The 15,433-nt window shown below is 33.6% G+C and overlaps 1 protein-coding gene across 1 annotated transcript; it reads right to left on the bottom strand.

Moving 5' to 3' along the window:
* Nucleotides 1–1,448: 1,448 nt before the first annotated feature.
* LOC107037269 (sodium-dependent nutrient amino acid transporter 1) lies at nucleotides 1,449–12,936 on the bottom strand. The gene is made up of 9 exons (XM_015255732.2): nucleotides 12,728–12,936; nucleotides 7,346–7,432; nucleotides 6,172–6,725; nucleotides 5,217–5,591; nucleotides 4,066–4,255; nucleotides 3,778–3,954; nucleotides 2,728–3,004; nucleotides 2,308–2,402; nucleotides 1,449–2,036 (listed from the first exon to the last, which is right to left on the bottom strand). Exons 1-9 carry the CDS (start codon nucleotides 12,737–12,739, stop codon nucleotides 1,863–1,865), a joined length of 1,941 nt encoding a protein of 646 aa, XP_015111218.1. The 5' UTR covers nucleotides 12,740–12,936; the 3' UTR covers nucleotides 1,449–1,862.
* Nucleotides 12,937–15,433: the final 2,497 nt, after the last annotated feature.

Below are 15,433 nucleotides of genomic sequence, written 5' to 3' on the forward strand. Positions count from 1 at the left end.
CATCAGATAAGAAACTTGCACGACAGTTTCGATAGACTGCGGATACACCTGTCATGGATACTCGTCAATAGAATCTGGGGTGTATTAATACTGCGGGTTTTTATAGTGAATAAACAGGAAATGTTTGATGTAAATGATTGATGGAGAGCGTCACGTATGAAAAAATCGTATAGAAATTTTCGATACGGATTGCGTATAGAAATTCTATAGGATTTCCGTATATGATATTCGGATATTTCTATACGAATATTTTCTACACGAATTATTTCTATAGATAAATTTTTACATAAATTTTTGGTTTCATACGAAAGATGTCTAAACGCTCCAGAGAAAAACGTAGAGAAGTGTCGCAACTCCATACGAAATGTTTCTGTAAATGTCGCAGTGGGTCGTATAGGATCAACCCTATAGAAATCGTATAGAAATAATTTGTATAAAAAATATCTGTACAGAAATATTCGAATATCATATTCGAAAATCTTATAAAAATTCTATACGCAATACGTATAGAAAATTTCTATACGATTTTTTTCATACGTGGTGAATTGCTCGGTTTTATTCAAAATTATTTTTCCAGTAATTTAACGTAATTAGCGTTTATGAGGTATGGAATTTCGAAGTCTTTTGTGAAAGTCTGAAGATCGTTAAGGATTTCCGAGTTTGGGCTATAGTATGGATTTAAAGAATTTCAATCACGAAATTGGTTAAATATATTGTAGGAGAGAAATTGAGTATGAATCATGGATAATTATTCTCTAAGTAGGAGAGGGTCGGCCAAAATGGAACGTTTGCGATAGAATTGAATTAATTCAATTAATTCAAAAATTAATTATTCAATTAATCAATTATTAATTCATTAATTCAAAAGTTTTTGATAGTTTTTTTTATAAACAGAAGTATTGGGAGTTTGAAGCGATGACCAATTTTTCAATTTGTCTCAGCTTCCCCTACCGCTTCCCAAATAAATTTTGTTTTTCATCACTTGCAAAAAATTCAAAAACCTAGGGTTCAATTGGAGTTCCGATATCCGTCCGCAAGAAAAGGTCAACGTACTATTAAAGAATTTCTACTTTCATAAATGATGATCAGTGATAATCCAACTGACAATTATTTTGTTTCTAATTCGTCGATAAATACTGTGTGAAGTACTTCACAAAATGCCTAAGTACACATTCTCTTATCTCAAAACCTGACCTTTTTCCCGTATTTTTCTATGTCAATGTAACATTCTTAAGATAAATTGCATTTTCAGGTCAATATTCATATAAATTTACATTCTGATTAAATTCCAATAAAAAAATAATGGACTATTTGCCACTAAAAAATGATGTAATTCCATTTGAAACTTTTGCTATGCCTCAAGTACAGTAAAAAACCTCACTAAAATATTCCTTATTTAATCAGCGATAAACTTCTTCGAATTACGATGAAATGAAGCCGCAGAGCGATATAGAAAACGTAATTTTATTTCATACGAAGACAGAGCGAGATATTTCCTTCAAGTAACAACATGAAATAGTAACAATGAAACAAATTTTCGAAGGCTTTTTGATAATCTTTACACATCTACATTAAACACCTATAACATAGTATCGTAATATCATGGTAATTGAATTGAAGTGATAGACGACAGACTGATGAAATAATCACTACATTTGATGTAACACTGGTGTAGTCTTGCTTCATTTTGACTTGAAGGATGGATTATTTCACGTCATTGAAAAAGAATCACAGTTCATTTATTTATCTTTCGCAATTATTGCTCGTCGTGGAAGTTATAATACTGAAGGCTGTACAATTTTACCACTATGTGAATCTAGAGATGAATATTTACAATCGTCGGGGAAGGGATTATTTGGTTTTTACGTTAGCTTATCCTCTTGACAAAAAACAACGTAAATGAATTGCTTGAGCTTCGAACTTGTTCTTGTCGCTTGCTTTTTTCGTAATGTTTCCTTGAATTGTTTCCATGCGGCGCGTTCGGCGGAGGATCGGGGACCCCAGAGGGCGGTGGGAAGAAATGATGCCTCGAACATCTGTAATTGACAATTATCGAATAGTTTATTTCGATACGAGTGCGTGAAAATGTTTTATGACACATTTCCCACAAAAAAAAAAAAAAAAAATAATAACAATAATAATGAAATAATAATAATTAAAATGTCGATTTTAATTATTATTGAAATTCAAGTCAATCAATTATTATTAAAATTGAATTATTTTCATTTTTTTTAAATTTATAATAATTTAAATTTTAGTACGATTTCTCGCTAATGTAGATTATCATATCCTAATGTAGTTTCTCACCTCATATAGACCTAAATGACGGTTTTTGAGGAATGTGTATGCCATCCAAAATGGAATTTGAAGAACTCCGAATGATAGCACTGTCCACCCAGCAGCTGCAATTATAGAGATTACATCATGAGGGCGAGAATAAATTTAAGGATATCTAATCAATTGAATTCTTTGAGAGAAATTTCACAATATTCATGATTACTTCTTGAAAATACTTTTTTCTAAATATTCCATGTTTATAGATTAATAATGGCAATTTTTTAAACTCTGAAGGTGCATTTTTTTGCATCAAATAAGGAATTATTATGTTTAGAGTGCACAATTAATTATTCAGAAATTATTTATAAAAAAAAATTATCAATATTGACATTAAAACAGTGAAAAACAACTTCACGGAATAATTTGATACTAAATCACGTGATTACCCACCATATGCACTATCGGGGTAGTAAACTCCTCCATAAGTGAGTGGAGTTAGTGTAGCAATAGTGTAGATAAGGATTGTAGCGAGTACTAGAGGTGTTGCAATGCCCCAGCAGAATCTCCAGTAGACGCCGGGTCGTTTTTTCAACATGAATTCAGTGTCACTGAGGAAATTTTCAAGGCCGTAGATCCAGAAAATTCCGGTGATTTCCAGTGTCGCCAGGCAGAAGACGATGAATGACGCGGCATAGTAGTCAACAAGACTGAGCATGAACTGACCTCCCTGATTTATTTCGAATATAACTAATTATAAATGATAATTCTACTCTATTCGATACCAATTGGAGACTTATATGTTTTTTTCTATAATAATTTGTGTTATGGAATTGACATAAAAAAATAATAATTATTATTATCATTTCTATTATTATCGGTAATTATTGTTAATTATTATTATTATTCTGTATTAACAGATGAATCTTTGAAAAAATCGATTGAGCGTCTATTAGAACTCTATTGGGCATAAGATTTCTAAGTTTTGCTTCGGAATGAAAGCTATGCAACCCTGATTTTTTCGATTTCCTAATTTTGAGTGGAAATATGCAGACATGTCATGAAATGTGAAGAAATTATGTTTTTAAGAGAAACTCAAAGCAATGGGAAAATTACTTTCGCTGCAATTGAATTCATTTAAACAATTAATTTTTCACTCATAGCGTATTCAAACTCCCCCCATAAAAAGATATGTAAAAAATATAAAAAACATATATAAAAATATAGAAAACATATATTTTACATATTTTTTTTACATAAATTGGGCCAATTTTAGATGTTTTCTTATATATTTTTCAAAATATAAATTTTTCCGTGCGGGTTCCGAGGCCAAATTTTTTATTCTGACAAAAAATTGGAAATTTCGGATTTGACGAATGCAATGCTTCCAGTCCATAGCTCATTTGAATTTTCTCAAAGTTCAGCTATGAGAAACGATCTGAACACTTTGAAATTCCATGAAAATTTAAAAGTCTCAACAAACTAGTGAATGTTCATAATTACCGGTGTGCAGTAGAGAGTTCCCACACAGAATCCAAAAATGCAAGTGCCAAGGACAACATACCAATACTTGATTCTCGGAAACTGATCACAGATGATGCTGATGATTCCTCCAGTGAGGGCAATAGCACTGCCGATCCCCAGAACGTACAGCATCAGGAAGAAGAGAAATGAGAAAACCTAGAAGACGAAATTGATGCATTCTAGAATCACGAATCACATTCGAAACTGTTGAGAGTTTTTCTAGGGTTGTGTGGAGGTTGTGAGGGATATTGGAATATGTGACATCACCTGAGGGAGTATGTTGAATTTAGCAATGGCGTCTGGATAAGACACAAATGCTAAACCTGTTCCACCTTTCACGACGTTGCTGACGTCGTCGGTTCCGAGCTCGTGGGCCAAATTGCCCAAGATTCCGAATATTGTGAAGCCTGCCATGAGACTTGTGAAGGTATCCAAGGTGGTGACGACTATAACATCTCTGCGGAGTTATGGGATTCAATGAAAATTATGTTTAACTCAAGATAAATAAAGGATTAGATGAAGAATGAAAGCCAAAGTAGCTATGGAGCGGAGAAAAGCAAAGTTTTTTGAGAAGTACGTCTTTACTTGGATAAAAAAAAATCGTGGCTTGAAAATTTTCAAGAGTAATATATCTTGCACTAAGGAAAAAAAACTTGGCAAGAAATTTTGTAGTTGTCCTAAAGGCGAGGACAATTTTTTCGGTGACAAGAAAGCGATTTTACAAACCAAGTAAAATTAAATTCATTAATTTCATTTACTAGTTTTTTAGCCTCAATTCTAAAATATTTCAACCGAAAAGGTTTCATGAACTTTCCCTCGGAATTTTAAAGTGTTTCGTGCCCTGTGACACGCGGGAAAAAAATTTGTGCTCCATCCACAGAAATGGAGACAAACAAGTTTTCTCCATTTTCTAGCCGATCGTCCCTTTCTAAAAATTTCCAATCTCCAATTCGTAATTTTTGCAATTCATTGGTATTTATGTAATTCTGTTCATTCTATCAAAAGACAAGGAAAGGAATCAAAAACTCGATTTGAAAAATTTCAAGAAATACACGGAGAAATGGATTTTTATATTACTCGAATGAGATTTCGACTGACTTTTGAATTGAGTGTTTGTTTTCATCGCAAAACACTTTTTATTGATCTTTAACATAATGCTTCTTCATTCAATGTTGTAACACGTGAACTAAGGAAAAAATATATAATAAAAATAGGAATGGATAAGATTAAATTGATCTAATTGTTTAGACAAAATGGAAAGAAAATAAAATAGAACAGCATTTAACTAATCTAGCGAGTTCGCTAGTAAAGAGTAATAATATAAATCCATTCATTTCTGAAAATCATAATTGCAAAATAGTGAGAGCAAAAAATCCTGCAATCGACGGATGAATGAATCAATGAAATATTGAGTTTACCTGTAAATATTATGACGGAAATCATTATACGAAGAGTACATAACAACTCCGCCGAAGCACACAGAGAGCGAGAAGAAGCACTGAGTGACAGCGGCATACCACACATTGGGATCGAACAGCTTATCCCAATTAGGTTTTATGAAGAAGATGATTCCGTTGATTGCACCTTCGAGAGTAACAGCCCTAATCAGCAGAGCTATCATGATTATGTATGGGAAGATTGCGAGGAAGTAGGCTGCTTTCCCCGAGCTCTTGACACCCTTGGCTAGGACGCCGAATATGCAGGCCCAAGCTGCGAAGAGGCACATGGTCAACTTCCAGTCTGGCAGGCCGATTCCATCGTCAATATTGAATTTTTCCTTTAGCACGATCTTTCTAGAAATCATTGCGAAGATATTTGGAAAGTTATTATCACTTTGATGACAACAATAGACAAATAATGAGTCGACAACTGATGTCTTTGAATCCCAGTTGGGGAGAATTTCACAAGTGGGAAATTTATGAAGAACAAATCGTTTTGCAGTGACAATTTCAACTTTTTCTGCACATTATTTTTTATCATTATGTATTCATTTCAGAGATCGGTGCAAATATTATTCTCACCAATATTTGCGCCGCAAATATATATTCTTTGCTTAGTCACTTGACGTGTGAATATTTTTCATTTTATTGTGAATGAATATTGAGAAAATCACATTTTTTTAATGCCGCATCAATGAGTAATAATAAATAATAGAAAATTATTATTTATGAATGCGCTTTAAAAAATCATTTTCCCTGAGAACTGCAGGCAGAAAAATTGTTTATTTGAAATAAATAAATTTTATTTGAATTAAATAAATTATTTTAACAATACGAATTTTTGAGGATTTATTTGATTAAAATGAAGTTTATTTAATAATTCCTATAAACCACTGCAATTGGTTTTTACAAAAAAAAAGCTTCATGAACTCACGAAAAATAAAGTTCAGCAGAACTCTTCATAGTTCCAACGTCAATCGAAGAATTGCGAGTGACATTGGACTTCCCCGAATGCATGCAGTTGTCCCCCCACTCAGGGAGACAAGCGGCCCAAGGTAATTCTGCGCTGAAGCTACTGAATAAATAAATAAGAGTGATGGACATCAGGGAGCAATAGTAGGTGGCCACTGATACCATGGAGAACATCTGTGCCCAGCCGACTCCTCTGAAGGCTGGCACTGCCGACCACATCTTCACGGAGGATCTGCTCGTAAACTGGCCGAGTATCATCTCTAGGTAGTAGAAGGGCTTTCCCACGAGAAACAACACGATTATGTAGGGAATTAGGAAGGCACCTCCGCCGTTCTCGTATGCCGTGAAGGGAAAACGCCAGACGTTGCCCAGACCTATTGACATTGCTATGCAGGACATGAGGAATTCCCAACTGTTGCTCCACGTTGGTCGGGTCTCTTCAGGGGGGGTTTGCGGGGTTTGTGGGGGCTGACTAGAGGGGGGGAGTTTGTCCAGCTCCAGAGCGCGATTGGGATCCTGGAAGACAAAAGTTCGTTCAAGCGTGTTACCCCTTTCTGGTGACTGCCATTTTCGACTTTTTTTAAAATCAATCGGTATTTATAAACTGGGGGGCCTCCATATGACCAACATATGACCTTCATGACCCTTCTTGTGACCCTGAGTTTCCGACCCCCATAACCATTATTTGGACCCTTACAGTGACCTTGTGACCCTTAATCTCATCGGTGTCACCCTTATTCAGACCCTTAATCTGACCCTCACGACCCTTAATCTGATTCTCGTGCCCCTTATTCTAACCCTGATGAACCTTAATCTGATACTTGTGACCCTTATTTTGACCCTCACGATGCTTACTCTGACCCTCAGGACCCTTATTATAACCCTCATGACCCTTATACTGACTCAGATGACCCTTATGCTGACCCTCATGAACCTTGCTCTGACCCTCACGACCCTGATTTTAACCCTTATAACCCTTCCGTTTGAAGTCTTAATTTCGAGTACCGAATTTTCATCACCAGAAGTCGATTTCGATTTTTATAATATAGAGAGAGGCGAATAACTTGAAAGCTAATTGTCATTCAACTTTTTTTTGTAGTATCACTCATCACCGAGACAATTAATTAAATTATTACTTTCTGAGTGATGTCATTGTCGACTCTCCTGAGGTCAATTTTACTGAATCCATCGTCTCCAATGAATCCCGGGTTCTGCACTCCACACTGAAATCAGATGCAAAACGATTATGACAAGTTACAGAAGATTCAAACAGTTACCGTCCATGTCCCAGTTATTGCCACTTAAACGTTCCAAGGGTCTAATGACTACATTTTTTGAATAACGAGTGACTCAGAAGTCACGTAGAAGGGACTCGTCGGGTGAAAAAGACCCATTTTATTACAATTGTTGACCTTTATTCTGCGAAGTATAAAACCTATCCTTTTTCATGTAAGAGGTGTTGAGTGAGTTACACGCGTCCAAAACCCCGGCCGGCTGGAGCGCTCAAATCGGGCGGTGCACTGAGCGACGGAGACGTCTCATGACTTCATTAAAAATTAATATTTTACCAATTAGTTGATGCCATTAAGCAACAACTTGATACAGCGTTCTTAACAATATTTCCCACAAGATATATATTTTTTCCAATTGATAGTCTCTACACGGCGAGAAATGTTTAGTAAAAATTACGGAACTCACAATTCCCTCAACGATTACGGAATCGACTCGGAAAATTTAAGTGACAGTATCGCAATTTTTCACAGGAGATTCAAATGAAAATTACGGAACGCTCTGGAAAAATTCTGTGACAGTTCCATAAAACTTTTCCTACAACCACATTTAGCTCCGGAATTACGTAAAAGATACGTAATTTTTATTGGATATTTCTCGCCGTGTAAGAATCATTCGAGGCTCTTGAGGATGGCAGTAATTGGACCGGTGGCAATAACTGGGACATTGACTATATAACACTACCGATAGACCATTGATAATTATTTATCATCATGAACTCGAAAATGACACGACACATTTCAATATTCAAATGACAGGCTTTATTTATCCACGCAATAAGTCCTTGGTGTCTGATACCTCTAGTCTCATTCCTGATCTCCAGATCTTCGTTATGAAACAATATTTCCTGGTATCATCGATTAAACCTATTGACTTTCGAATATTGAAGTTGAAACAAAAAATTGGTTTGTTTTTTATTCTTCGAGTGAGAATGAGAAAGGGCTGCAGCACTTTCTACTGGCAGGCGCCCTGGATTGTTGATGGGAGAAAGAAGTTCATTTAATGAAAATGAAAGTCAAGTTTCTAATTTTTTCCAATAAAATGGTACATTTGTATGTTCATTCTTATGTATTATTTCGCAAATATCCTTGAAATGCACAACTCTGCGGAAATCTATTATCAGACATTCTTTGTAAATCTCAAATCTCTCTATAAAAAACGTTTTATGCTGTTGCAAACCCATTTACTACGGAAGTATTTGCTGAACAATAAGCTTTGAACTTATCTTTTTCCACTTCTTCCAGTTGTGCATACATACCGAAGCCGATAAAGTTCAACGCAATTGCCTCGTGTTGAATCAACATAATTCACTGCATTATCGATAAATAACTAGAAGTATTCCCGACCTCAATCCACAGAAAAATAATTTCTAATCTACCACGTATGAGCAATTTCCATGAATTACAAAATTTTTTTTATTGAAACATAAAAAAAATCCAGGGAATTCCAAGGAAAAAGCATAAAGAATTATTATTATTATTATTATTATTATTATTATTATTATTATTATTTACTGAGAATAATTATTCTCAAATGGATAATTGACAGAAAGAAATCTTGTTGTTTTGTAATTTTTTTTTTCTCTTGAATTTTGTGATAAGAAACAAAAAATCTATTATAACGATTTTATTTCTAATAATTTGAACCGGGAAAATGTTGAACTTGAAAAAAAATTATTTTATCTGAATAAAAACGCAAGTAAAAATTACCTCTGACATTCCGTAAATTTTAGCAGTTGTTTTCCGAAGAGCAACATTGGAAATCCAATGAAATTCCAAATGTTTGAGCAACAGCAAGTTTAGAAATTTATGAATTACTTCAATTTTCACTGAAATCATTCAGTACTAAATCATGCGGAATCGTCAATTAATTCAAAAACCCCGGTGGCTTGGCGCAGTGGGTAAGTTCGTTGCCTCTCACGCGAAAGGTTCCGAGTTCAAATCCCGGCCGGTTAGAATGGTGCGATCTAACCATTTTAAAGTCTTAATCATCATCGCAATATACCCTAACCGGGTCGAAGCAAAATCTTGCGCCAAAGAATTTCGTATCAAGAAAACAAGTTCTCAAGACAATTCAAATGGTTTTTGCATTAAAATATTTTACAATTGAGGCTAAAAAATTCGTATATGAATTAATTCAATTTTTCTTGGTTCGAGAAATTGCTTTCTTGTCACCAAAAAGTTGTCCGCGAGTTCAGGACAAGTGAAAAATTTCTTGACAAAAGTTTTGTTTTTCTCGTAAAGACGTACTTCTCAAAAAAACATTGTTTTTCTCGGTGTAGGGTGAACTGCCCCTTAATCTAGTTCATAATGCCCCGGAATTGAGACCAGACAGACTAGACACTGCGGCGCCAGAAAACCCCGCTATGGGCTAATGAACCAGTTGGTTTTCCATGGAATCACTCAATGACTCATCTCACCCGCCACATGTGTATTCACAACGACACGAGTTCCGGGAATGATCCAACATTTTCTGACTAGCATTCGAGACAATTATTATTATCAATAATTATCCGTAATCGCTCGCTGCGCCGTTAGCATCGTTCGGTCTTCAAGGACTGTCACTTTCCTTTACTTGAACTACTGTATCGTGTTTGTCATTCCTGCCAGTTATATTGTACTCGTCACGAAGAATTGAACGATGAATAATTGAGCTAAGAGGAGTGAAACCGCAGTGAGAAGCTATTAACCATGTTTCATCTGGAATTTATTAGTCCTCACACTCGGGGTCTCAGAACAAATAACCCGGAAAATTAGTTATTTTTTAGGCAAATGACGTGGAATAATTAAAAATTCCATTCACTGAGTATGTGACATTTCATCGACCTGTCACACGCAGCGTTCCCCATGGTTTCGGGAATTCTGAAGGCTTTGAAATATCCGGATTCGGATACTTTTTGAATAATACGAGCGTTGAACGTAAGATCGTAATATATTTGTTATTCACGGATTTTGCCTTGCTGATTTTCTTTAGAATTTTTTGTTCTTGATTCGAAGATAGTTCTTACGGAAACTTGAGAATAACAGAAATGGTCTTAGTTAGAGAGAAAAAGTTTCTAATTTTCTGTGAGAATCGCAGAATTCTCTCCTCAGAGAATTTAGCGAGTGAGTATTCCTGGAAGTATGTGAAATTCCGTTTATTTTAAGGTTTCATTTCAAATTGAGACGAATAATGTTCCAATTGTGAGTAATAAAATTAAATAAAATTAATAATCAAGTAAAGTGGAATATAATTGAATAAAATAAGAACAAATGAGCTCTTGAACTAAAAACATTCGAAAGGGAAAAGGCTCAGAATTGTATGAATATTAACTCAACATTGATTGAATTAAGGTATCAGGTGATATACTTTGATGGAATTATAAATTTCAGGGATATGTTGAATGATAATTGGAACATCAGTCGATTAATCTTAAAATAGGTAAAATCGTCAAGGAACGTTAAGGAACGAAAATGTTTTCTGAATTCAAGGACCAAAATTCTCTTGAAATTTCCGAAAACAGAATTTAATTTTCTTTAGTTTTTTTTATTCTGAATTCGATGACGTTTTTTACTGAGAACTTGTGAATAACACAAATGGTATTCTTTCAGATAGAATTTAACAAATAAATAATCCTGAAAATATGTGAATATTCCATTTATTTCAATATTTTATTTTACTTAAAAATTGAACAAACAAAAAGTTTTAATGCACTATTCTTAAAATAATAACAGAAATATTTTTAAAAAAGACAATTTTTTGGATCAAGAACAATTGTCGTCTTGAACTAAAAACATTCAAAAGGGCTCAGAATTAATTGAATATTAATTGAGTATCAGGCGACCCAATTCTATTTCGATAGAATTATAAATTTCATATGTTAAATGATAATTGGAACATGAGTACATCAATTTCATTGGAATTCGGAAAAAAACAAATCATTACGCCCCAACAGCTTTCGAGATATTGCATAAATTTAATTCAATACCCCAGAATTAGAGAAAAAAACATTTTCTTATTTGAATTCGAATAAGATAAATTAACGAGAAATTGCCTTATGATAAGTTTCATGACAGGGAAAGTGCCGACACCTGCCTCTGGAAGATACAATGAACATCACGTCTCGCGGCGCATCAGACGCCACATGAAATTCACATGCTTCAAGAAGCCAGTCTGTCTACTATCGTAAGATCACACCGAGAGCAACTCGTTGCTCAACATTTTATTATGTTTTTTTGCTTCTCTCCCACGCAATGTTAAACGAAGCGCTGTTAATTTGACTATTTATTACCTTCGGGTAAACGTTGAAACGCGATATGATTTTTTATTATTCTAGCCCACAGGAAGTTTTTTATCTCAAGGCTCACAGACACAATTATTTACTCGGAATTTCAAATAAAAATTGTCAAAATGTTTGACGAGCGGCAATTTTAACGGGAATTTGATTAGGATTTATTACTATTATTTCATCATTTCGATTCATTCATCGGGGATTGTGAGGAATGCAATCGATTTCATATGTTGTTTTGGTCTTAATTGGAAAGAGCAGACGTTGAAGTGTGAGGAGTCAGAAATGATTAATTGAATCTTTATTCGAAATGGTTTTCTGCCTAATTATTTCAATAACTGTTATTACTCATTTCAACACTCATTTTCACACTATTGCGGGGAAAGTTTAACTCAAAATAATAAATAAATTTTTATAAGAATAATGGATTTATAATATAATACATTATGAAAATAGAAAATGATCAATAGAATAAACTCCTTTCATTCAACTTTTTCCACTGGAAAAATGTTACAATAACAGAATGTTTACGTGAGACTTGATAATTGATTTCATGTTTTGTTTTTAATTTAAAAGAAACAAAAGTTACAATTCCAAAAAATTATGAATAATTAATTAATGCTTTCTTCGAAGTAATTATCTCCATAATTATTCTAATAATTATTATTACATTACAACATTAATTTTCACGCAATTTTGAAGAATATTAAATACAAACTGACAGAGGAATTCAACACGAATGACCAATTAATGATATAATAAATTATGAGAGTAGAAAAAGATCAATGAACTGAACTTCTTACATTCATTCGGCTTTTTCACTTGAACAAATATCACAAGAAAACGTTATGTGAATTTACTAAGAATTTACAACTATCGTTTCGCTATTTCATTGCGTTTTTAATTGAAAACCCGAACAATTGCAATTTAAAAAACTCATTAATAATCAGTAACCACTCACCTCAGGATTCATTTTCCTCAGTTTTGCAGACTATTCAACTCAAAATAACAGATAAATTTAGCACAAATAAACGATTATTAATCTAATTAATCATAAAAATAGAAAAGAATCAATAGAATAAACTCTTTTCATTCAACTTTTTTATAAAAAGATATCACGACTTGATTATATCGGTCAACCGCGTCCAATAACTTGTTCTGAATTTGATGCCGAACAAGCACTAACTGCCACCGCACATCACCCGGTGGAATTGTTGTCCACCTTAGCCGTTACACCGTCAAAGTAGGGATACAGGTATCTTTCATTTTTCGTCTGCCTCCACCTTTTAACATCTCGGCAGCTCATTCATCGAAATAAAAACATCCCAGTGGGGGAATTTATTCACAATGAAAGTGCGGAATTCATGTGATGATCCGGTTGATGATTTAGGGATCAATTATCACATTATTTCAAAAACAAACACGACTAATCAGTCTGCGGATCTCGGATGTACAATATTTTCAGCCGATTTATATTTCAGGAATGCTATGGTGATGAGCACTATTCACATTTTATGAATTATTCGTTATGTAATGGTTTACTATTACCCTACAACAACGTAGTAAAACGCATAACTGTCGTGTTTATCGTCACCTGCAATCAATGGAAATTGCGAAATCATTTTCAAATAATATACAAAACTGAATTGATTTTGTTCAGATGGACCCATTCAATTCAATAAATTGTTAAAAATAAATTTCTAAGGTTAAAGAACAAATCATTAATTCGAAAAAATGATTAAAATAACAAGAATAATTTTTTCAATGAAAGTAAATTGCAAAAGGATAACAATTGAATTGAAAATTTGAATAGTTCCACTCAGTTCACATAAATTAACAAAATTTAATTTATTTCATTCAAAGAAATCAATATCATTGAATAAATTATCCTAATTATAATATTAAATTAATACCAATCACTGAAAAAAAATTATTACATTGATAAAATAACTAAAATAAATGGGTTTATTATTTTTAAAGAGAAAAAATGCATATCTATAGCAAAACGGTTACATAAAAATAAAATTTAAATAATTTAAGTTAAATGAAACCTGATTCTTTCGGAATCGGCATTTTTTATTTATATTCCCTGTACAATTAATGACATCCACTAAATTCAAAAACAAAAATGACGAAACTCTGGAGTATAAAGTGAGGTATCCACATGTGACGTAATTGCTAAACTCAATCGAAGATGGTAGATTTCATCAGGATGATTAATTTCGCTGGAGTTGTGATCAACTTGTTCACGTGATTGAAGGTCTTCTGCTTTGAATACTTTTACATTGTACTACACTCATGAGGGAATGGTTAACACGAGGGAATGGTTAACACCGGGCAATGGTCGCAACTTAAGTCATGCTTGTATGATCAACGGTGTCAGTGACGATGCTATAAAAGTCGGAGACATTCCAGAAAAGTGGTGATCACTTCCACGTATCTTTATATCGATTGCATAAGTTATTTATAATTTATTCTCATTCCATTCCCTATGAAATTCAAATAAGAGATCAATTTGGATTTTCAAGGTTGGACATTTGAATTCAATTAACAATTAAATCGTTTATGAAATTCTTTATTTCACAAAAATTACTTCACTAAAATAATTATTTGAATTATTAATATTCAAGTGATTGCTTACATTTTTAAACTTATTGCGAAAGTTGATAATTACGTTTAATTGAATATTCGATAGAGTGGGAATAGCGAATAATAATTGCCGGAAGATTTGATTTTCAGGAACATAAGTAATTTTCGGAAATCTATCCAAAATTTTTAGAAATTCACGATTATGAAATTCAACGCATGCAAAAATCTGGAATTTAGCGATTTTTTCACTAATTTTGCTTCCGAACGGAGAACTCCGAAAATTCCGAAAATACGTATGTAACAAAATTTTTCTTCAATTTTTCGCTAACGAATGGATGGAATTGAATCATTCCTTTTCAAATGTTCATTAATTAAAATTTAATTCATCGAGTAGTTTTTTAAATTTGAATTGATTGTATGAAGGCTTAAAAAAATTGTTGGGAGGTCCTTTTGATCGCGTTCGAAGATGAAGACGACCGCAGTAATCGTTAATTTAATTAATTTGAAAATTTGCAAAAATTTTATATTTTTTTGAAAATCAGAAATCCGGGGTTTTCTTTGAATATCGTGCTTCAAATGAATTCAATCATAGCTTGAAATGTTTGTTTTAACGCCATTAAGTCGAAGTTAAAAGATGTTTACGATAGCTATATTGGTTGATTCGATGTTTACGACGATTGTTGAAAGTTTCGAATTTTTCATGAATTTCAATAGATAGACCCATTTGTTCAATTCTCCTGACTTTTATTTAAATCCCGTGACTTTTATCGTCTTCGTGTTGATCCCATTCATGTAGGAATGCAGCGTTCAACGATAGCATTGTCAATTCGTGGTGATAATGTTGCTGGTGAGCGTGGCCCAACGGATGATTGTCACGTACTCCAGTAAAACCTGAAACTAATAACAAAATTTTCGTATTCAGGAAGGGAATATGAATGCACTGATCAACGTCCGGAAAATACATTTCTGAAACATTTATTTTTCCTCTCGTAACCAATAATTCCACACACGCACCGATCGCTCAGTCACTTAATCCTCGAGGTTTCATTTAGTAATAGGGGCTGTAAAATGAAGGCTA

Source organism: Diachasma alloeum, unplaced genomic scaffold, assembly GCF_001412515.2.
Source record: "Diachasma alloeum isolate Michigan unplaced genomic scaffold, Dall2.0 Dall_scaffold_00216, whole genome shotgun sequence".
Taxonomy (NCBI): Eukaryota; Metazoa; Arthropoda; class Insecta; order Hymenoptera; family Braconidae; genus Diachasma; species Diachasma alloeum.